We start from the raw sequence: 24,082 nt of genomic DNA, 5'->3' as shown, positions 1-24,082 counted from the left end.
GTAAGAAGTGCAGTTGTCATGCCCTTGGAAAATCAAATACAGTAAAACCTTGTTAATTCGAAGTCATTGGGACTGCAAAAAAATTGAAATTAACTGACCACAGCAAAAAAATGTACAGGTAAAAAAGTTTCGTTCTTGCAATGTGCAATCTTTAAAAAAAATGGACCCAGGTAAAAAATTTTGTTGTGGCAGCGCGCTACCTTACTGGTTGATTTTGCAATTACTGTGCATTGCTGTGTAAAGGTCTACTGTCCAGCATGTAGCCCGTGCTGGCCAGAAAGAAAATTGACTCCAAATGTGAGTCGATGCGCACCCCTGCCCGCCTTAGCCTGCGTGCTTAGTCTTGCCGCTGCATTTTTTGTAGTTATAGTTGCCTTGGGATGGCATCGTGGTGTGCTCAACTCAAAGCAACAAACATGGAATGAGGCAGTCACAAGGACGAGTCCAAAGCTGGTGGAGACGAAAAGCGAAAAGGGGCCTTCCGCTTTGTCTCTACACTTGCGTGTGGCCCGGCTGACTAGCGGCAAACTGAACTGCAAACGGTCCTGTAGTTTGATTCTGGCCTGACGCATTCCCCGGAGATTCTTTAAATCTAAGCAGTTCGAGGAAGCGACCATCAGTGCGAACGAGCCTGGTACGCGGCGCATAATTCTAATTTTTTGAGCGGAACAGATTTGCGTAAGAATTACCGTAAAAACCCACATATACAGTATAATCGCATTATAACAGACCTCGATAGTGCCCAGGGTTTTGGTCTGTTGTAAGAGAGTCTGTTAAAAACACGCATGAATCTGTTAGAAACGGAATAAACTACAAGCAGTGCCTGCCGACAACATATGCTTTATTGATGACTTAGCACTTCTTGAAGAAGTTCGTCATCTTTGGCTGAACCGAACAAGTAACAGCTTTTGACACTATTTGTACCTCCATTAGCACAAGGCGATTGACTTCTTCAGATGCAGCATTTTGCTCGAAGTACGATTTCAGGCCTTGGATATGCTGGAGTGCTTCGGAGGTGGTAACATATCGAGGGACAGTGACACCTTCATACACCTTCATCCTCTTCATCACCCTGCTTTTGGTCAATGGCAGGCACTTTCCTGACTTGGGCAACAATCTCTGCTGGATCTGGCTGGTCTGGACCCTCTGCCAGAAATGCTGGTGGCTCATTATTGTTCAGAATAAATCCAGCTTTATGGAAACAATTCTTTATAATATTTGCATCAAGTTGCTTTCACAATGCTGAAATTATCTGTACAGCAAATTTCAAGTCTATCACAGACTCCCTCTTCTGTTGCATGTCATAGAGCAGGCGCTCTGCAAGGCGAGTGCGGTATCTTGCCTTCAGAGAGTGAACAACACCTTGGTCTATTGGCTGTGCTTTGAAAGTTGTGTCGGAAGGAAAATACAACACTTTGATGGCCTGCAGCTCTGGTACTTGCATACGGCTCGAGCAGTTGTCAAGGAACAGTAGCACATTCCTCTTCTCTTTCCTCATCTTGCTGTCAAAGTTCAGCAGCCATTTGTTGAAGATGTCCTTTGTCATCCAGGCACTTTTGTTTGACTTCCAGTCGACAGGAATGTGCACTTTGCGCAAGCACAAGGGCATTTTAGATTTTCCTATGACAAGGAGCTTTACCTTTTTGCTCCCATCCATATTGCAGCAGAGAATGCTCACACGTTCTTTAGATTGCTTCCCCCCGTGACATGCATCTGCAGAGAAAGCGAGCGTTTTTCCCGGTCTCAATTTGTAGAAAAGTCCGCTTTCGTCATCGTTGAAAATGTCCCGCGGAGCATAGCCCGCAAGCAGACCCGGCAGTGAATGGTCTTTTCAGCCCGCCACCACACTGTCGTCGACGCTGTCCGACTCTTCAGAAATGCACGTAAAGGTGATTTTTTGGCGGGATTTGAACCGGTTTAGCCACCCTTCACTGCATTTGAGGTGATGTCTTTGTGGTCTAAAATGACGGCAAGTTGTTCCGCCCGTTTCTCCGCCCGTTTCTGTAGCAGAAAACCATTCACGGGTATGTTTCGAGAACGGGCATCACAAAGCCATACCAGCAGTGGCTCTTCAACGTCCGGATACGAAGCCTCGCGGAATCGGAACCTCTCCGGCTGCAGGTCGCCGGTCACCTGCTTTGTCAGCATTGCATCCTTGTTTTCACGATCATGTGGACGGTCTGTTTCGATAGACCAAAAGCCTCTGTGACGTCCGATTGCTTCTTCCCCTTTTCAACTTGCTCAATAATTTGCAGCTTTTCTTTGAGGGATATTTGCTTCCGTTTCATTGACTGCGAAGCCTTAGAAGGCCCTGCACTCACTGAATATTCCGCATCCATCCCGTCCACACACGTTAGCTGCCACGCACGCGGGCAGGTCAGGCTAAACAGTGAAAAAAGCTACTGCATGAATACGATAGATGGGTGGATGGAAGGTAGGAGTGTCCCCTTTGAAACGGGGTAATGGCTGTTGCCACCATGCTCAGCTTTTTTTTTTTTTTTAACTGTGTTGTAAGTTATCAAAATTCGCCATTCTCTTTAAAGTAACCAACTAGGGACGCCTCGCAGAGAACCAAACCACAGGGGATGGCGGGGCAGGTTCCCACACTTTCTAACCATGGCGCACTGCTCAAAGAAACGTAGCAGGCTGGCATTACCGGTCAACCCGTCGCGGACACATTGCAAGATTGTTCGTGTCGCGGGCCATGAAGCTGTTAGGGGTGGGAGGTTCTTCAATGCCAGCACCTCCGCTAGACGCTGTCTTGACCATGGCCAGGCTGTAGAGGAGCGACGAGCGTGCGCACACCACTGCCTCCAGTTTTGCCGTGCCTTGATGTAGCCCTGAGAACACGTTGCTTTGAAACTGGTATCCACGCCTGCGTTGCAGTGAAGCATGTCTTTTCTTCTGCAGGCACGTGCTGCGGTGGTTAGTGAATCATACCGGTTGCTATTGTGCTGAGAGTACTGGGTCTGGCGTGTTTCGCATATCAAGCATTGGCATTACTAATCGGCATCGCTTTGCAGCGTCATCTCGTAGCTGTGAGGGACTGTCGCTTCATCTACTTACGGCAAAATCTGGATCAGACATCCTCACATAGCACCTTAGATGTTCGAATTAACCGGGCTAATGTGCAACGCCGCTTAGATTAATCTGGTCAGATTTACATTACAAATTACAGGGCTGCAGAAATTCTTTGAATTATCTGGGACTTCAAATTATTGAGGTTTTTTCGTATCAGACTATTTCGTGATCCCCTTCAAGTTCGGTATATCTGGCCTTGACTGTATCATGCAAGCGGTTCTTGGCTGTTTTGTGGGGGCCGTTCGCCGATGTGACCTTTGGGTATTTCGGACATTTTTTTCTACTTCTTGAGGTGTGATTCAACGAGGTTTTACTGCATTCTTCTGTAGTCGGTAGATTTCTACTACCTGTTCATCATCCACTGTGTGGCTGTGCCATTGGAAGCTGTCCTGCGAGTGGCCCTTGCATTAGCTACTCCACCTGCTGCCATGCTGAGGCAGTGTCGCTGTGTCTTCAATGCAGGCCCAGGGTCTCTCTGCAGTGGAGCGGTTAGGCGAGGGGGCTGCTCAGGACCCCAAGCTGTACGTGGCCACCCTTCTTCAAGTGCACCGCAAGTACAATGCCCTCGTCATGACTGCCTTCGCAAACGACGTGGGCTTCGTCGCCTCGCTCGACAAGGTTGGTGTGGGATATGTATTTGGGCGCGTGCGTGCATGTGTAGGTGGCCGGTTTGTCTCTGCTGCTGGCTGGTATGGCAGTTTGGGCTCAGAAAGGCCTTAGCTTTATGTTCAGGTTGATGGGCCGTGCCAGCAGCAATGGCACTGAGAGCTGTGGTCCAGCTTTGTGTATAATGGGGCAGCTTTTTTAAGTAGGATCTGGTGGTACTCTCAGCTTTGAGAAAAATTTAGCAAAGCCAAAGCAGGGTTCAGAGGTAAATTCTACATTTGTATGCAGGGGATCACCAGTAGTGCAACAGAGAAGGATATAGCGCTTCAAATTTTGTTGCAGAGCAGAAACTTTGTTTTAGATATTGAGCCACAACGGAGTGTTGCTGTAAGAGCTGTAATAAACGAGTAACGAAATCGCAGGTACCACAGCTGAGTTCCTCAGATATCTGTAGTTCAAGCTTATGCATCATGCTTACATGTAGTGCCAGTGACAGAATAGACAAGCATGTTTTTCCTCTTCTGTTATTTATTTTACTGCAAAAAATGTGTTAATAAACTGATCATGTTGGGCTTCGGCACCACTATTACCTCACAACCAGATGCACTGTTAGTATATGTGCACTCCTTGGGCTTGTTTCTTTACATCCAGGCTTGTGGAAAGTTCATCAACAACAATGCCATCACAAGGCTTGCCAACTCGTCTAGTAAATCTCCTGAGCTCCTGGCTAAATACTGTGACATTCTACTCAAGAAAAGGTGAGTTCTTGCACAAGGTGCTTTTGATATTCTTGCTGAATTGAGTATGCCGCACGAGAGTGCTCAGGGCACTTGTTGGGCAGGGTGGCTGGAGCAGGAATGTGACTTTGAATGTTTGTGCCTACCTCATTTCATTTGTCTTTTCTCTTTTCAGCTCTAAAAACCCAGAGGAGTCGGAGCTAGAGGATACTCTTAATCAAGTGGTGAGTTTGATGAAAAAATTATTGCCAGTTTTGGTGTCGTGATTAGTTCATTCAATCCTTGAACGACAACCAAGCAGTTATAATACAGTAAAAGCTCTAAAAAAACTGCCAGAAACCATCACATCATATTAAAATTATTTGGTGAAAGCCTGGGGCGTTGGTTATCTACTTCCGAGATGAAACCTGCGAAGCATCGACGATTTTTTGCAGTTCTGTCAGTTGCTTCACTGCGTGTATGCAGTTGGGAAAGTTGAAGCAGAACAGCTTCGAAATGTTGTTCTATGAAACCTGCTGTGGAACCTCCTCATGAGCAGTGTCATCACATGTGAAGAGGCTCCACTGCACAAACTTCACAGGAAGAATGGAAGAATCATGGGGCGGAAAGCATGGGAACTACATGTCAGTACCAGAACGGTGGGATGCCTTTTGAAAAAAGAAAAAGAAAAAAAGTAGTGACACACCAGTCAGTGTCCGAAACTGCGAAAAACTATATTCATCTGGCTAGCTGACGCATGGTTGGACACGGTCTGGAACGAAGCTCAAGAAAGCAAAAATCAAAACTGTGCAGCTTGCACTGTTTTCCGGTGCTGGGGTTGTTCGAACATCATCTTGCCTAATGCCACTCTCACCTGCCGTTGTGTGCACACCAGAGTTGTGTGAGCAACACCACACCATGCAAATGCTTGTCAGGAGGCCGTCCGAATTAACTGATATGAGCTGATTCATGATTGAGTTGGGTCATTTCTAGCAATGGTTGCTGAAATGGTCACCAAATGGACGGACGAGTGTCTGATGCCATAGATTTGCAGTTGACAACCGAACGTTCAAGAAATCGGGCAGCCCGAAAAATTAAGTTTCGTTGAAAAAATCACTTCGCCTTATTGCCAATGTGCCAGTGGGCCAGAAGAAGGAGTCAGTAGTTTTGTGCACATTCTGAAGCTCCTCATGACAGAATCTTGCTGCGCGTCACGTACACAGACCACGGGGGGGCTGGGGGCAGTGACCGCTTTCGTGAGCTCAGCATACAATGGCTGTGCTACCTTCGGCATGTCGCCGACACGAAAGCAAACCCACCACTGCACGAAAACAAACCCACCACTGTGCCCGCAGTACGAAGGAACTGGACCGAGAAGGCGAAGATGGCGAAACGGTAAGAGCTGCCAAACGTCTCAAGCAACTGCTTCTTAATCACTTCCACAATTACTATTTTCTTCCTCATTGCGTGGACTTGTCACATAGAACTTCTCAAGCTCTCAGGATATTAAGAAGTACCATATTTGCACGATTGAAGTCGACTCGAATGTAAGTCAACCCCCCAAATCACATTTCTGAAAAAAAAAAAAAAAAACAGAGGTTGTTCAGCTTGGCCTTGAACAGTTGAACGCAATAGCATTATCCAGCGGCCGCCGTATATCGCCAGCCGCTATCGGCTGTTGCGCGCGGCCCTGCCCGTGGGCACAACCCAAAACGGAAACGTGTTAGTCACTGGACTATTCGTTTTCACTTAGGCCATTGTCCTCACTAGCGCTGCAGTTGTGACCGCTGCTGCGGTCCCACAGTACGTCGTTCTAACGTCGTCGTCCAGCGAAATCCCGCACTTCGCAAACAGCCACATCACAACATCACGTGGAACAGCTGAAAATTTTCCTCGCTGCAGCTGCCACACTTGTATCACCCGTTGCGAAAGTCGAAATTGTGGCCCGGCGCGCAGTTCGTTTCTTCGGCACAAACAATGACAGCCATCTTGGGGTGTTCTTGGGGCAAGATTGGGGCGTTCTGCTGATATAGGCTGGCCACGTCTGGCTGTGGAACAGGGATAATATGAGAGAACTAGGAAAGCAGCCTTTTTGTCCAACGCTGGATGCAATTTGGACGATGACAGCAAGGACGACTTGATTGGCGAAGCATTGCGGGGCTGCACAGTGCCTGCTGTTGTATCTTCCAGTAGGCTAGGAGGACTACTGAGAGAGCTCCGCCAAATGTCTGATGGGCTCCTTCAAAATGAGTGGCACGATTTGTGACTGCTAAGCAGTGCTGTTGTGTTCGGTTTCGCTGTTGTGCTGAGTGATAATGCAAGCAATGTCTTTCCACCTTCTTTGTGCAGATGATAGTGTTCAAGTACATCGAGGACAAGGATGTATTCCAGAAGTTCTACAGCAAGATGTTGGCTAAGCGGCTAGTGCAACACATGTCGGCCAGTGATGATGCTGAGGCCAGCATGATCTCCAAGCTCAAGGTACAGTTCCCCTCTTGATGCCTTTGCTTCAGACCTCCCTTGACAAATTGAAATTGGCCTGTATCAGTAGATTTTAATGACAAAAGAGGCTGCATTCACAGAAAAGGGGAGCTCTTGTAAGCTAGAGAATTGCCAAAAGTAAAATACAGGTGTTGCCGGCAATGGCCATTTTCACAAGCTAACTGCAATATCGAGACAGCTCTTAAGAGTGCGGATCCTAGAAGTTAGGTCGCACCGCCAGTCACTTCCAAGTGCTGATCAGAGTCCTTATTGGTCTTGGATGTTGCAAGTTTGAATCAAAGGACGGGGAAAAAATGATATAGTTTTAAATGCAATTTTCTCAGCAGTAAATGTGTTTTGCTGCCAATTAAAGAAAAAAAAGGGGCAAGCAATTGATTTGTACGAAGAAAAAAATTGGATGAAGTTGTCGTTGGATACATTAAACAGGGGAACCTTAGTACCTACCTTGTGCCATAGTTGTGTATTGCACCGGAAACGTAATGTCAAGTACACAAATGCAGTTAAGCGGTAAGTAGAGCAGTAAACAAAGGAGAATGTGCGTCTTTTCAGCCTCAGTGGGCTAGTTGTTTCAGGTGTATTGTCAAGAAATAATTACAACTGCTTATAGATTCTTAACATGTTCACTGTGTCGTGGGTCACTGGTGGGTCATGTTGTGTATTCATACTGTGCGGCAACGAATACTGAGTCGCACGATGAATCCGTTGATCAGCTTTGATTAACCTAAGAGCCTGTGAAAAGCATACAGACCATGTCGCTGTTGCCATTTATTGGCGGCTCAAAAAATCAGCTTCGCGGTGGCTCCCTGAGCATTGTAGTTGTGGATTGTCGTGATTCACCCAGGAAAATCAAAGGTGGCCCACCGGTGATCCACGCTGCACAGGGATTAGGGCTCGGAAAATTGTCGCCGCAGTGAACGTGTTAAAAGCTGTCTCGGTTTATTGAAAGATGCTACAGAAGTATAAGGAACTTCAAACTAGGCAAATAGTGTCACTAAACTTGGCATTAGTCAAAAAGGTGCTATCAAACACCACCTGCCTGTGGTGAAATTTGAGGACAGCCTAACGATCGTTTTGCCGCCATGATGGCTCAGTGGTTATGGCGCTCGGCTGCTGGCCCGAAAGAAGCGGGTTCGATTCCGACCACGACAGCCGAATTTCGATGGAGGCGAAATTCTAGAGGCCCGTGTGCTGTGCGATGTCAGTGCTGTGCAATGTTAGAACTCCAGGTGGTTGAAATTTCCGGAGACCTTCACTACAACATCCCTCATAGCCTGAGCTGCTTTGTGACGTTAAACCGCCATAAACGTAACGATCCTTTTGTGCAGGGATGTGATGGTTCAGATAATCTCCCTTTTCTCAATGACGCCATTGTCAGGTCCACTATGTTGCTCACCATTAACATGCTGGCAGTGCCTTAATATGCTTTTGAGATACTGTGATTTCTCCTGCAACTTGCTAACTGCAATGAAATCGTGTCATTTCAATGCTGCTTGTTGGCACTGATGGTTTGTGTTACTGACTAGCTGTGTGTGTGTGCAAATTTGCAGCAAGCCTGTGGCTTTGAGTACACCTCGAAGCTCCAGCGCATGTTCCAGGACATTGGAGTGAGCAAGGACCTCAACGAGCAATTCCGGAAGCACATGTCGAATTCTGAAGACGCCCTTGGACGTGAGTCATGGGCAGAAAGTGTGGATGTTCCATTCCACTCGGTGCTTTTGTTTCTTTTGGGTTGGCAAGTTGCCAGTGCACTCCATCAAGAGTTTAGAGGCTTGAAGCAGTGAAATGCTAAATTGACGATTTCCATGTAGAGCATAGCTACCTCAGGAGAGGGAATTTTATGGACTATGTGTTTTTTTGGCATGCATAAAGCAAGTCTGAAGGTTGACTATGCAGGCATTCTCGTTTGGCGTTCACCTGCTCCTCTGATGTGATGAACAGCTAGGCGGTAAATAAAACAATGACGTATCTGGTGGCCACATTTTTGAGGCAGCAAGATGTCCAATGAGACATGACTGCAAAGTTCTTTCGTCTGATTGCCCCTATGGACCTATTCTTTTCGTTCTTAAGATTATCACTAGGCGTGTCCAAATATTCGAAATTTCGAATATGGATATGATTGATATTTGGTTTGTATTCGATTTGAGGAATTGATATTCAAGACTTTCCGAATGTATTAAAAAATTTTCTATGACGGTCAAATACTGCGTTAAGTTTCATAGGTTGGGCCACTACAAAACCACAATATCTGGGCAAATTATTGAGAGGTAAAGTTTGAAGTGCTAGGAAAAAATTAGAGGCGTCCTCCTCGCTTTGTTCTCCGATGTTTGTCACGTGGACTGATCGCTTTTGGACATTGCTAGGTTTGACCCCGATGCGAAGTTACTGTATTTACACGATTGCAAGTCGGCCTATTTTTTAAAATGTGAAAATCCGAAGTGGGGGGTGGTTGACTCAGATTCGAAACGAAAACATCGCTCTATAAGTAAAGGCGAGACTAACGAGATATCGGGCATGCTACAACGTGGTTGCATTTTTGCTGCGTGTTGAGCAGCTGCTATGTCAACGCGCAAAACTGGCATCTCCTCCCCGCGCGCGCGGCCGGTGGCCGATGGCTGCAATCGATAAACAACAAACTGGCACCCCACACGTGGCTGCAGACTGCGGTTGCTGATAAGCGGCGGCGGCCCAATAACGCAATCGCTTTTTACGGGAAGCTCAAGCGTGTACGATTTCTTTATACTTTCAAATGCACGCCCGGCGCTCAAGGGAGCGTTGATAGTTGATGGAAAAGGCCGCTGTTCCGATCGAGGCGGCACTCCCACTCGGAACGGCAGCGGTGCTAGGGAGTGTCGATAGCCGACAGACAAGCCGACGCGTTGTTTCTATTTGGCTCTGACGCATTTGACTACTGCCGGCCGCATTTCACAAGTTTTTAATGTAGTGCTTCGTCAGTCATCATTTGTGCTCCAGGTCTGGCAAGCGACAGGCGCGGCACATTCAAGATGGCTGCCATTTTTTACGCCGAAGAAACGAACAGCCGCGCGCCGGGCTGCAAGTCCGACGTTTGCAACGGGTGATACAGGTGTGGCAGCTGCAGCGAGGAAAATTTTCAGCTGTGCCACGCGATGTCGTGATGTAGTTGTTTTTCGAAGTGCGGGATTTCGCTGGACGACGACGTTAGAAAGACGTACTGTGGGACCGCAGCAGCGATCACGACGGCAGCGCTAGTGAGGACAGTGGCGCGAGTGTGGAGGAGTAGTCCAGTGACTAATACATTTTCGCTTTGGATTGTGCCCACGGGCACGCCCGCGCACACGGCAGCCAATAGCGGCTGGCGATAAACGGCGGCCGCTGGATAATGCTATTGCCTTCAACTATTCAAGGCCAAGCTTAAACAACCTCGGAAGTTTTTTTTTTTTTATTATTTTTCGGAAATGTGATTTGGGGTGGGGGGGGGGGGGGGGGATCGACTTGCATTCCAGTCAACTTACAATCGTGTAAATACGGTACGCAAGTGGGCTTTCCCACATGTGACACCTGATGAGAACAAGCCGGCCGAACATCTGCTTCGAACAGTCAACGCTTAAGCTCATTTTTTTTCTTGTTTGCGTGATCCTTTATAATGTGTTGCATACCTAAACCTACGGCACTCGTTCTGTTACCTTCAGAACTCTTGAGCGCCACCAGCTTGTTTTGGTCAACTATGATATGTGGGACAACGCACTTATAGAATTTTGCATGTGGCTCTCAAAGGAGTGAGTAGAGATGTCTCAGCAGGGAAAGCGGGCGTGTGAAAAACCCACCTATTGCATGGTGCATTTCTTAAATGTACATAACAGCAGGCGTGACAATAAGTGGAAGGCTCCTGTCATGAGGCCAGAAGCCTGCTTGCATAGTTTGTTTCTGAGCTTCGCCGCTAGCTCGTGGTGACAGCAGCTGTCAGTCCGCACTTTCGCCGGTTGCCCAAACCCAGCTGTGCGTCACTTTTGGGTGCCGACTCGCAAGTAGCATTTTTTAAAAGCCGTCTCGCCATTCCGCGACAACAATGTGCGTTCCCCTTGCTTTCATCTGCGTTATTCTTCCAGGGCACTGAAACTGTACGTTTTTCATGGGCTTTTCGGTGTTTGTGTGATGGAGCCTCCTCATAAGGCTTCACCGTATTTTTGGCATTTTCTCTCTTTTTTCTTTTCGGGGGCGCGGGGCATTTTATAAATCGACCGCTGAGTAATTCGAGCGTTTCTTCTGGTCTCTTGAAATCCTAATTATCGATGTTTTACTGGTCATCATGTTATATTTTAGCTCTCAGAGTGTCATTCATGAATTTCATTTTGTACTCATTTGCATACTGTTATGCTGTCTAACCAAACAGTGTACATTTATGGGCACATAATGCTTTTTATATTGTGCTGAGTCAGTCTAGTTTTGTCTATTTCAGTTGCAATGACAATGCACTATTTTAAAAAAATAAGGGCTTGTTTGCCTTTTTCTGAAATCTTTTTTTTTTTTTTCAGTACTGAACAGATATTCGATTCATAGTCAAAAATTTCAATATTCGCACACCCCTACTTATTAGCCAACCTTTCACAAAGACGCCCTGTTGTTAAGTGAGGGCCATCCACTTCTTTCAGCCTAGTGACGTGGCAAGGAAAGCATCTTTTGGCCAAGTGCCCACATGATCCTGTCTTTCTTTGGCCAATTTAGAATGCCACAAGGCAAAATTCTGTAAGGGCTTGGTCATGCGCAGTGCATGCATCCAACAGGCATGGTTCTCTGCTAGTCTGATGCTCTTGGTAAGAAACTCAATGCACCCTTTGTCGGCTTTCCTGTTTTAAACTCAAGCCCTTGACCCTTTACTTGCCGAGAATTGAAATCAAGACCACCCTTTAGAGTTTATTTGTTTTTGTTTTAAGAAAATTCACAGCACCTTTGCAAAAGTGGCATTACTTCATGGCCAGCAGTGATGTTTTCAGTTTCAAGCAGTAGAACGTTCTAGAACGATATTCGAAATTTGGTGTTGCTATTCCTTTTGAAGTGCGCTTGCGGGTTTTTTCATGGAAAGGTGATCAGTCCTGAGCTCACCTTGCATTGTGAGACAAGCAGTGTTTATTGCACATTGCTACTGTCTCACAGAAAAGAGGAACGCTGTCGTAAGTTTGCTGTTCTTTAAATGTTCTGCCGATTTCGTTTCAGTGGACTTTAGTATACAGGTCCTGAGCTCTGGATCATGGCCATTCCAACAGTCATTCACGTTAGCTCTGCCGCAGGCGGTAAGCTGTTTCACATTGCTCATTTGAAGTGGTCTCGTTGTGAAACCATGACTGCTGTATGCAGTGTGTTTAACAACGAGCTGGTCATTTTCTGTGGCAGGGGCACGTAACTGTGGCCTGCAGTGCTTGTATTGTATTCGTGCACCCTTTCAGTGACTTTCATGGAGATACGACTTGCTTCCCCGTGCAGTTGGGAAAAGCTGGCTTTAAGAGCGAACTTTTTCTCAAGATTGCTGGGCTGGTATGAATGAATAAACCATACAGGCAGCACATAGGAACAGTATGCTAATGCATGCTTCAAAGTCTGGAATTGGTGTTTGAAGGGGGGACACTGGTCTTAAAGCTATTTTTGTTATTTTTTGACCAATCTTAATAAAAATGCATAGACTTATTCAAATTTTTATGCTGATTTCAAATATGCATTTATTTTAAGTGTAGGCTAATTAGTTTTCAAGATAATTAACAATTAATGCCCATTGTTTGAGGCCCAAATAGCAAAATAATGATTTCATCTAAAATTAATTTTAAGGCATGGTTAGATAGCCAGAATAGTGAATTATGAAATGTTGAGAGCAGATTTTTGATATGTCAATTATTACTCATTTTACAACCTTCTGAATTTCAGTATAAAAAATGTGTGTACCAAGTAATGGTAAATTAACGAAAATAATTATTTTTTTAAGGTAAAATGAAAAAATCTGCTCCCAACATTTCACACAGCATACATTAGGCTTTCCATTGCAACCGAAATTTCAGCTCTATGTGACTTGGTTGCTGAGATATCAAGGCCTCAAGACTGCTAGCAGTCAACCATATGCATTTTGAGAAAAGCCCCAAAAACAAGCAGGGGACAGTTTAATAAATATTTACAAGTGCAGTAATATATTTACAATAGGAAATGGCTAGTAGCCACCAGGAATGTAGTCCTTTTGATTGCCAGTAGTATCCAGGTGCCGCTTCTTGAGCACTCCTTGAATATTTTCCGCAATGGAATGCTTTCGAGTGCACTTTTGCTCTCGGCGCTCATCCTTCTCTCGCATTCTTTTTGCACTCATAGCATTCGTATTGAGGCCCAGTTCCTGTAATATTGCTGCAGAAGTTCTTTTGCTGCCTGCGTTGAACCGCATTACTGCCTCAGCCACGGCAGCCTCAACAGTAAACAATGATGCGTGGCGCTCTTTCGGTGCAAAGGCCCATATCAAAGAGTGTAGGCTTTCATTACTGTTTTGGGTTTTACCCCTATGGCACCGCTCTAAGAGCTTCCTATCCGACAGCCGCTCGTAGACAGGGAGCAATGCTTTAGCAACATGGGGTGGAATGTTGTACCGATGCTTTGGAGCAGATTCGCCTCGGGCTGCTGCCGCATTTTGCTGGCACCAAGAGTCCAGTCCCGATGGGCAGAAGCTATGGTTTGATGCCTCATCAGTAGAGGTAATGTGGTGGTAGGTGGCCATCACAGCCTTCTGCGTAGCCTCTACATCCCCATTATGGGATTTTAAAGCCCAGGCATAATAGGAGCTTAACTTTGTTATGAGGCTGCCTGTCAGTTTGCCTTTTCCTCCAAGGTTTTCGGCACCTTTGTGTTTGGACAACAAAGTCCGCAACGCTGTTCCCATACGTTTCTGCACGTGGTTTATGCAGTCTTCTTTTTTTACTTTGATGTATCCATACACATCTGCCTCTTGCACAGCTAGAAAAGCCCGACTATCACCGTCCGAAAGCATTGTGGTATAGCGAAGGCCACACTTCTTCAACGACCTTTCAAAAAGAATACGGGCTGCCTCAACTTCCATCTCTCCAGCCTTTTTTTCTGAGTTTTTTGGCATAGGTGCCCAGCCCTCCAGGACTGGTATGATGGGTCACCTTCTTTTGGGCCTCGCTCGCAGCCGGCACAGAAGTTGCACAATACAACATAGTCCAGCACAAGCCCGGTAAACAGTTCGATGACGGTTCCCACACCAATGTGGGATGTGTGGCCGCGTGTCATCCAAGTGCCGTCGTATGATACTGCAATATTGCCGGGGTTCCCAAGGTCCAATTCAGTTCTCGAACCGACCGCGCACACTCTTGTGTAACTTCTTCGGCTGCACGAGCTGCTGCAGGTGTCAACTTTTTTTTCACATAGTCTCGCCACGTTTTATTGTGGAGACCGCGGTGCGAAACGTTCAGCGATGAAAAAATGTCATTTAGAGCTGTCTGCTGGTTGCCAGTGCTCTGCATTGCACGAGCAGCGAGCACATTCACCACAAAAGGGTTGATCTTCTGATCGCCACATACCCGCGGCGAACTCCATGCAGACGATGCGTCTCCATAGCTCGCACATTGAAGAGAAAGTTTAACGGCAAGGCCGTATTCTCGCTCATCTTTTACGAAGCTCAAATCATTGCCGCCACACATTTTACACTTCACAAGTTTCAACAAACTGTTGAGCGATTCCAAACAAACGATCGTGAAGCTTGCCTCGTCGAGCAGACAGTCCGACGCGCTGCCGTCACGTAAACAACGAGACTTCCGCTCCGTTGCTGGAGTTGAGGCGAGTTCTCGCAGTTTTTGTTCAGTCTTCGTCTTATTTTGGAGCACATCTGAGGGCTCCAGCATCACTGTATCACGGCGGATGCGGGCGCTGCCGCTTACAGCTTCCCGTGCCGCGGAGCGCGTTAGGCCTACCTGCGCGGCCTCGCCGACACGATCGTTCAGCGCAGGAGTTTCATCATTGTCGGGGCGCACAGCAGGGCGTCTCGAGGTTATCGACCAGCGACTTCTTCCTTTTCTTGCCGAATTTATGCCTTGAGTGCACCTTGCGCGCTGAACCAGGCATCGCTGCGCGTTTCTTGCACTGCACGGTCCGGCACAAAGAGTCGCGTCTCCCCGCGGCTCGGGCGCGTCAAGCAGACGCTGCCAGCCAGCTCCACCAATCGGATGACGACCTGCTGTCACGTGATCCGCGGCAGCCAATAGGATTTTGAATACTACCTTTTCTTTTTTGCTATTTTCTCGGCAACCAATGGGCGAACGGAAGCCGTAGTGGCGGGAAATTGAAGGCGAAAGGCGGCTTTTTCAAATGAGACCAAGATGGCAGCGGTGCCGCGCATGAAACCGGAGCTACGCTTTGCGAAATACTGCTGTTTCGGCGCCGATTTCAGCTCAAATTCGGGCGACATGGATTATATAAATTGGTATTGTGAGTAAAATACTGACCTTAGAGGCGAGAAATTTAACAGAGAGGTAGATAAATGGCTGCTGATTTCAAAAATAACATTTTTTAAAAACTGATTTTTTCGAGATTTTTCGGCCCGAAAGACCCGTGTCCCCCCTTAAGTAATTTTTTGTAAATAATTTTAGAATTGTAGCTGTCACAAAGTGCACAAAGCGTAGTCTTATTGCACGTGCATTTCCAATGTTTTTTTTCTCTGCCTTGAGTGTTGCCATCCGTAATTTAGTTTTGCATTTAACGCATATGGGTATCTCTGATAGCCCGTGTCGTGTCATAGCCCAGCTATAGGACTGTAAACACCATGTACCACACTATACGATTCATTCTGTGTGTAGTCCAAAGGAAAGTCAGTGGCTAGGATGCAGACAGAACTTTGCAAGAGGTGCGTTGTCACTCACAGACAAGAAGCATCTATTTAGTAGGCTACACATTTAATAGACCACTTAGAAAGAAAGAAAACCAATCATTCACTCATCAAGCTAAGATGACCAGCTTAACCAAAGTGGCAACTTGTGTGACCGATGATGGGCCCAGGCAGACGTCGCTGAACAGTCACTGCAGCAGTGCACTGAAGTGCCTCATCTTACTGTAGTGGGTGAGGTGGACCAGTTCAATTTTTTTTTTTAATTTTTGTCAGCAAAACTTGCAAGTATACTTATGTATGGTTCGGCAGACATGCTGTGTGAATAGCTGTTGACCTTGTTGTGTGCACACTTCTTCAATTCCAGCTGGAACGAAGCGTTCAGCGTTTCACAATGTTCTACAGCAGCCAGCACAGTGGCCGAAAGCTCCACTGGCTGTACAACATGTCCAAGGGAGAGCTGATTGCCAACTGCTTCCACAAGAACCGCTACACACTGCAGGTGGGGTTGGAGAGTGTACAGTAGAAGGCGGTTATTTCAAACTTATCTCGCACGTTATTTTGAGACAATGTTCAAATTGTCCGAAAGTTTGAATTCTTAAATGACTCTGAAATTGAGGTGAATTTATTTGGTGGATGACCGGACAGTGGGTGCTTGCTTTTGAGATGAGAATGGTGCGGCATTAACTAACTTTCATCTTTCCATCAGTGCTTTATTGTTGGCACACTATCAAGAGCATCGAAGCAGCAAAATCACGAGGGTTTCCTCAGCATCCTTCATGGTGCGACGCGGTTACCACGTAAAGTCTCTCGCAAGCCACACTGTCGCATATGAGAAGGCTGCAGAAAGACGGGGAGCAGAAAGGCTGCAAGTCGTCTCGAATTGGGGAACAAAGGCGGCGGGGGAGTGCTTGACACTTGCGAAACCGGTTCAGAACCGAAAGTGAACTATTCTGCGTATTGGGCCACACCTTTTTGACATCATTACTCCAGGGACTGGTCTATTGAGTGGCTAAAGAAAACATTCCATTTTCAACTACAAATTCCTCAGCACTAAGTAATGTCTTTTGCTGCTGAGTGAACGTGCTCACTGAGGCCAAAAAAGCTAAACAATCAAATTTTGCTAAGAACAAAGGTCGGACTTTGTTGTTCTCAGTGTCTCTTCAATGCATGCAGCCTTCCTTGCTGCAATGGCTGCCATCGTTTGTTTCTGCTACGCTTCCGCATGTGTATTGTGTTTTGTCCTGCCTAGCCCTGTGCCGTTCGTTTCCTTTTCCCTCTGTCTTCTCTATACTCCACATAGCATAGCTCTTTCGCTGTCTCCACTTTCTCAACTGTCTTCACTGCCTTCTACAGCCCATGTCTCTCTTACCCGTTCTTTCCACTCACGTGCCCATGTCCCATGGCTGTGCCTTCCTTTTGTGCTGCATGGTTTATCTCATGAAGAATAGCAAAAAAATAAATTAAATAAATTACACTTTTTTTCCTGGTTTCTAAAATGATGCTTCGTGCTGTTTGAAGCGGATTGTATGAGAAAAAAAAAAGCTTTTGGTTATATTCAAGTACAGTGGAATTTGGTTAATTCAGACTTCAAACTCACTTATTATAAATTTATAGTTTATTGAACTGATGCTTTCATCCTATCACTGTTCAGCATGTTCAAAAGACTCTCCTTAACTTGAGCCCTTCACAACTTGGACCAGTTTCCATTCCCCCAGGAGTTCAGCTTGTCGAGAGTTGACTAAGTGTGGTACTTGGGGAGCCCAGACTAAAGGGAGTCTGATCAGAGTGGGCAACTGATAGATTGTGTTGCGTGGTGGCCACAATCAGAACTCAGCATGCACTATGCGTTGTTGAAGGTTTCATCGTGGCCACCAAGATAAACAGATTCCCCATTATGGCAGATTTGTGGGAAGAAGAAAGGCAGCGAAAAGGGGAACAACAGATGCTCTAGACAAATATCACAACCCTAGACTATTGACCTATCGTGGTGTCTTAGGGGCTATGGCATTTTGCTGCTGATCCGAAGAACTCCACACACAATGGCTACATTTTGAAGGAGGTGAAACGTAAAAATGCCTGGGTTCTGTGCTTTTTGAGTGCATGTTAAGGAACCCCAGGTGGTCTAAATTAATCCAGAGCCCTCCACTATGGCAGCTTTGGGGCATTAAACCCTGCATACCACACAACTCTAGACAATGGGTTCTCGAACTGGGTTTCACGGAACTCCTGGGATTCGCGGGTTGCATTGGTGGGTTCCTCGAGCACCCACGCTGGCCTGTCCCTATTTTCCGGTGCACTTGCGGGCGAGGTTCTGTATCTGATTAAAACTCGTTTTGCTATTCCTCAATTTTGAAGTGCTAAATTATCTTGCATGTTGTGCCAGAACGGTCGGGCGAAGTGCCAGCAATGGCAGCATTACACCTGATGTCATTTTGAAATCAAGCTCACTCTCAACATCAATCTGCATTCACATTTCTGTTCCTCATCGACCGTTGATGCTGCCTGCATGCGAGCCAGGCCAAGTAGAGACAAAGAAAGAAAAAATGCGCCTACATCTCTGCTGGAGCTCGCAAGGCCCACATGGGACATTTTTCTAGGCGATTCGACAGTGACAGCGGCACCAGGCCCAGGGTAGTTTTGGTTCTGGTGAGCCTATATGTGGCGAAAAACCAGTATTTGTTGAAACAAAAAAAAAATGCTGAAACTGCGCTGCTGCCATAGTGGAGAGCGGCAGATGGCCAATGAAAGCCAGGCGAGCTGTCGCGTGATGCTGTGTGTACCCTAGCCAGTGGAGCACATGAATGCAGTAGAATGTTTTGTGGCTATTTTTTTTTTCATTCCAGTCTTGAAGCTAGAGTGGGAGGTATGAATTTAATAAAAAAACGGATTGCTGAAAGCAAGAAGACCAGCAAATGCTTGCAAAATGAACAATGGTAAAAAAGCTTGGAAGGTCTACTCATAGGGAACACTGATCAATTGTGACGCTTCGTCTGTGCGTGGATCGACACGAAGCGTGGAGGGCTGTTGGGATTTCTTGAGGCAAAAATGTTTGAGAAGCCCTGCTCTAAACAGTTGAAAAACCCATTTGCATCAGACACAGTGATCTCTGTGTTGCTATGCTATTGCCTCAGCAGATCACAGTGTGCACTCAAACATGCATTGCACCCACTGCCTGGGAATGGTGCATAGTCATTTTGCTGCTACCAAGGCAAGTATTGGATAAAAATTAATGGGCTCTGATCTCCTCCGTCTCTGAGGTGTTTCAGCTCCGAAAAGTGCTTCAGTACTTCTGTGGGCTCCGAAAAGTGCTTCAGTACTTCTGTGGGCTGGCCCACCAGTCTCATTGCTATCTTGAGTCGTGAGGGAGATAACATACCGACACCCATTTGTCAGCGTAGCACCATCTGCTAGGCTACTGGTGAGTTTATGAATTCTAGGCTTGTAGTATAATATCGTCACACGAAAACAACTCCTTGCTTCATTGGCGTACAATGTTTTTACCTTAGGAATGAACACAGAAGCTTATGTGAAGCTCTCTGGCCTTGCGCAGAAAGAGCCTGGCAACCTTTGAGTGGCAAGTATGTGTTCATCTCTACTTGCAGGCGTCCACCTTCCAAATGGCTGTCCTGTTGCAGTACAACATTGAACTCTCCTACACAGTGCAGCAGCTTCAAGAAGGGACTGGCATCAAAATGGTTGGCTGTGTTTGTTTGCTGTCACTGTTTTAACACATTTGTTTCTTGATTTGGGACTGAGCATGGGGACTAACTTAGGGCAGTAACGCGTTCCTTTTTTTTCTTCAAATATAACGAGTAACGTATTTAGTTACTTTTTTTCGGTAATGCCTACAACACTGACTGCTAACAATGCTTCTCAGCTACTTGCCTCTCAGTATTGAAGGCCTGTTCTGGGTAACACTTTATTGACAACACTACAGTCTCTCTCACAAAAATGATGGTATGATTGGCATCTGCAACACCGTCACCAGTGAAGCTAATGAACAGGCAGGCAAGTCAGAATGTGCTTGGCACCAATAGCCGCTGCTATGTGGCTGTACTTCTCTGAATTCTCTGAATGGTTGGCAAGTGGCTTGCATGTATGTAATGGCTTGTACAGAGCACCTTCATGGCCCGTGTGGATTTTTGTGGGGTGCATAATGCATTTCTGCCTTAGGCCCGTTTCACATGCTGCGAATTTCATCATCGTCATGACACTGTGTATTCGTTAGAGTGCAGACGGTCTGCAGCTGGAGAGGACCGCCGCTCTTGCCGCAGACGACTTGCGAACGATTTCCGTACGGTTGGAATTCATTCGCAGCGTTGGTAGCAGTAGTAATAACTTTATTCATAGAAATATATGGGTGGGTCTCGGTGTAGAGGCACTCTTCACATCTTTTGATGTGGTCTGTGGCTCTTGTGGCAGGGTTGGAGCCCCTAGTCCAGGGCCCCACTGAGTCTTGCCGCCAGGTAGGCTTTCCGGACCAGTCCTGCCTGGACCGCCGGATACTCACTGGAAAGCATCCTCTCCCACTGCTCTGCACTCGGGATTCTGTTTATTGCAGCCGCATTTGTTCTCTTTTCACACCACGTTGTATGAATTAACGTGGCTTTGTCCTCGCACCACGGGCATTTGCTGCTATATAGCCCTGGGTGGATCTTGCTTAGCATGCTTAGATTCGGGAAAGTTCCCGTGTGTTCGCTCTGCGACTGACCAATAGGGAGCATCCACTGCTTGGCTCCTTGTCGGGGTTGGCTTTGGCCGTCATGTACTTTTTGAATAATTCAGAACTGTTTACTTTGATAAAAAGTTTCAAAATGTTACCTTGTATTTAAAAGTGCGCATGACTACAACAACGTAAACACATTCTATGTTGTATTACTGCTGCGTTTGTTCACAGGTTGGATAAGCAGGCATCTAGCAACCCTGTTGTCATAACCGAACGAATTTGCATGTTCTGTTTTGCATGTGAAACGACTGAGCGGCAATTGCATTGCGGCGTCAGTGGCGGCACCGAATTCGCAGTATCGGTGCTGCAAAATTAGCAGCATGTGAAATGGGCTTTAGTTTTAGTTTGGAATAACTTGCTTAGATGCAAGGGCTGCCAATTAAGTGCAATTAGTTGAAGCAGCAAATGCATCGTGTTTTTCTATTTGAGTGGGTATTGTACCAACCTGCTTTACATTCTTATTTTCATCATTAAAATTTATTTACTTATTTGTTACAGTGAGCTCCCATTAAGACGAATTCTCCAGTAGAATGAACAGTCTGATTCCTTTTGGTTGGTTTCCCATGGGACTCTTAAGTAAAAAAAATTTGACTTGCTGGTTCGAGCGACCTTCAGTTAATGTGAACCTTTGCAGCTACCACGAGCCACGGTGACCTTGTGCAACGACGCTTGCAGGCTTTCGGCACGTCGCTCGCAGGCTTTCAGCACGGCAATGTCGAGGAAATAAAAAATATAGGAACTGCTTCTACTCAAAAAGTGCACCCCTCCCTGAGATGGCTTCTGCGCAGCTTCACACAAATAGCGGCAAAGCTGTCTCGCAGAAGCACGAGTTCTTGGGGGGGAGGGACTTGCCAGTGAAAAAAAAGGCACCTTCGTCAGATCTCAGCCCACAGACTAAACGAAGCGCTCAGAGCAGGACAGAATGCAGAAATCAGAGAAGACACACAAATAGCAGCCACTGTGGGATGCATTGAGAAAAAAAGAGAAGGAAGAAAGAAAACTAGACCTACGGCCATTTTCAAGTAGGATGACTTGAGCTTGTTTCCTGTCCCCCGCGTTAAGCTCACTTCATGCATAGTGCAGTAAAGGCTCTATTTGCAATCATCCTCTCTCTGTAAGTCTATTTTGTTCATTGTTTTCATGTAACATATATATGGACACACCTAACGTACTCACATATCTTATTTAGGAGCACTTCTGTTAAAATGAACTTCTGATCAGACAGAACAGATATTCCGGTCCCTTCAAGGACTGTACTCTTTAGTCGGCCATGCATATTACGTGGGCACCCTGGTTTTCTTACATTTCTTAGGGACAGTATGCTGATTATATGATTTGTCTCACATCACTTAAGTTTCACATGGCTGTAATTTATGCTTCTTGGTGCATCTTTAGCACTATACTAAAGTTCAGTCTAACAGTGTTCATTAGAGATACACATGGGCGTTGTTGAAATGGGCCAAAAAATCGTTTGATTGAGAAAGCTTTGAACTTCTTGGAAATATTTACAAGAATGCCATTTGTTGCATAAGACTGTGGATTATTATAGTGTTGAGGCTGAGCTTTGCATTTCAGCCTGCTGACCAGTGGTACTTACAGGCTAGTTCCTTTGGTAGGCAGCAATTTTCTAGCTGTCAGCATTGCAATTACTAATAAGGCCCTCCAGAAAAGATGTTAGCTGCACTGGCCCACCAGCACTGCAGGGCTGTCTTGATGCTGTTGCATTTGTGTCAGTTCCAATTGCATCCTCATTGGTGCTGTGCTGCGAGGAGCCACAAACACGGAGCCTTTCGTGACCTGACCCATTAGTTTATATGCTAATTTTATTCTTTACTGCAGGGGCTCTTAAACCAGGTTTCGTGGGACCCTTGTGTTCTTGGCTCCCTTAGTGCCTGTATCTATGCTTGTTTCGGTCCCCACCTTTCCTTCACTCAGTTCGTTTTGAAGCTAATCACACTGTAATCACTTATAGCAGGCTGTTTCACTATACAGCCTGCCATTAACTGGAATTAGGGCTTGTTTATGAAGACGTGCGTCTTCACACACTTCTTTTTGCTTGCCTGCTTATTAGGCAGGAAGGGATGGAAGCGAAGACATATGTGGGAGGAGGAGGATAAACTTTATTTTCGTCGACCATGGTCGCAGTTGGTGTGGGGTTATAGCCCCATCAAGTGGCCATGAGCCCGTGGTGTCCGGCGACTTCTAGGGCTCTTGTCACAATCCGGATCTGTGTGTCCGGGTCAGAACTGAGCAATGCGGCCTCCCACTGGTCTGGATTCGAGAGCTGCAAACCTCGCGGAAGGGAGTCCCGAGGGCAAGCCCAGAGTATGTGGGGTAGAGTGGCATGTTGGCCACATAGTTGACAGGAGGGAGAGTAGACCACAGGGTATACGCGGGCATATATCGCGGGGCTGGGGAAGGTGTTCGTTTAGAGTTGCCTCCACGCAACCTCTTGGGGTTTGGTTAGAGAAATATGTGCGGGGGGATTTAGAAGTCTACCTAAGCGGTAGTGCATGGTTAATTCATGAAATGTAACCATACGATCTAGGACTGGCGACAACACATCCCGGTCGACGAATCCTCGGGCATGATTGTGGGCCGCCTCGTTCCCTGGAAGGGATGAGTGTGCCCGGGACCCAGATCAATTGGATCGGGCAGAGTTGGTTCTTGATGGAGCGGAGGAGAGATAGGGTGACGGGGGAGACCCATCCTTTGGCGAAATTACGAATCGCAGATTGAGAGTCGCTGAAGATTTCCTCAGCACTTTTTGGAAGCCACAGGTGTTCCCATGCTAAAACGATGGAAAACCCCTGCTTTGTTGCCTTGAAGGCCATGTGCTCTGTTATGTCAATTCTGTCTTGCTGACTTGTTTGCTTGCCTGCCTGCCTGCTCTTCTAGGACATTCTGCAGCAGGTCCTGCAGATCCTGCTCAAATCGAAGCTGCTAGTGTGTTCAGAAGAGGAGGACGCCTCACCTGGTGGCAACTGTGAGCTGCGGCCGGAAGCTGTGGTGGCCCTCTTTGAGGACTACAAGAACAAGAAACTGCGTGTCAACATCAACGTCCCCATGAAGGCTGAGATGAAGGTGGAACAAGAGACGACTCACAAGAACATTGAAGAGGACAGGAAAATCCTTATCCAGGCATGTGCTGTGTGCTGTGCAGAGCCCGAACTTGCTGTTCTGCTTGGCATTTTGGTGTCGTGGCATGCAACTATTGGTCTTGAACCATTAGAGTAAGGACATGGAAATGTAGCTGTACAAATAGTGCATGACACGGAGCTTCTTCTAATGGGTAGAAAAGAAAATATGTTTGAATTTTCTGGAGAGGATCCCTTTTGCTGAAGGGTGTACGGCTCCAATGCTTTTAGAGGGTTTGGTCTGTGCTGTTAGCTCAGCAAACTGCGAATTGGATGAAACAGCACTTTGAGTTGTGTGTGTCAGCTGTGCTGCTGTGCTTGAAGAAGGTAGAAGCAAGGCAGTCTGTTTCTGAGCATTGGTCATTAGTGGCTGACCTTGTCTGTAATGGCATCTCTGTACTGCCATTTGTGCAAGCTAATTTATGAAAGTCATCTGTTATGTGTGCACGAATGGGCTGAGTGTCGTGCA

The 24,082-nt window shown here is 46.5% G+C and overlaps 1 protein-coding gene across 6 annotated transcripts in view; it reads left to right on the top strand.

Moving 5' to 3' along the window:
* Nucleotides 1-24,082, top strand: part of Cul1 (cullin 1) — a 65,012-nt gene that overhangs the window by 36,830 nt on the left and 4,100 nt on the right. For all 6 annotated transcript variants that reach the window (XM_077627152.1, XM_077627156.1, XM_077627154.1 and 3 more), the window contains exons 10-18: nucleotides 3,544-3,699; nucleotides 4,339-4,445; nucleotides 4,600-4,648; nucleotides 6,753-6,884; nucleotides 8,453-8,573; nucleotides 12,096-12,172; nucleotides 16,115-16,249; nucleotides 19,353-19,445; nucleotides 23,375-23,617. In XM_077627152.1, coding sequence (XP_077483278.1) covers nucleotides 3,544-3,699; nucleotides 4,339-4,445; nucleotides 4,600-4,648; nucleotides 6,753-6,884; nucleotides 8,453-8,573; nucleotides 12,096-12,172; nucleotides 16,115-16,249; nucleotides 19,353-19,445; nucleotides 23,375-23,617 — 1,113 coding nt within the window. The remainder of the gene's footprint in view (nucleotides 1-3,543; nucleotides 3,700-4,338; nucleotides 4,446-4,599; nucleotides 4,649-6,752; nucleotides 6,885-8,452; nucleotides 8,574-12,095; nucleotides 12,173-16,114; nucleotides 16,250-19,352; nucleotides 19,446-23,374; nucleotides 23,618-24,082) is intronic.

Source organism: Amblyomma americanum, chromosome 6, assembly GCF_052857255.1.
Source record: "Amblyomma americanum isolate KBUSLIRL-KWMA chromosome 6, ASM5285725v1, whole genome shotgun sequence".
In the NCBI taxonomy this organism is placed as follows: Eukaryota; Metazoa; Arthropoda; class Arachnida; order Ixodida; family Ixodidae; genus Amblyomma; species Amblyomma americanum.
Note: the sequence above shows the minus strand (reverse complement) of the source record. Positions and strands in the feature narration are given on the sequence as shown.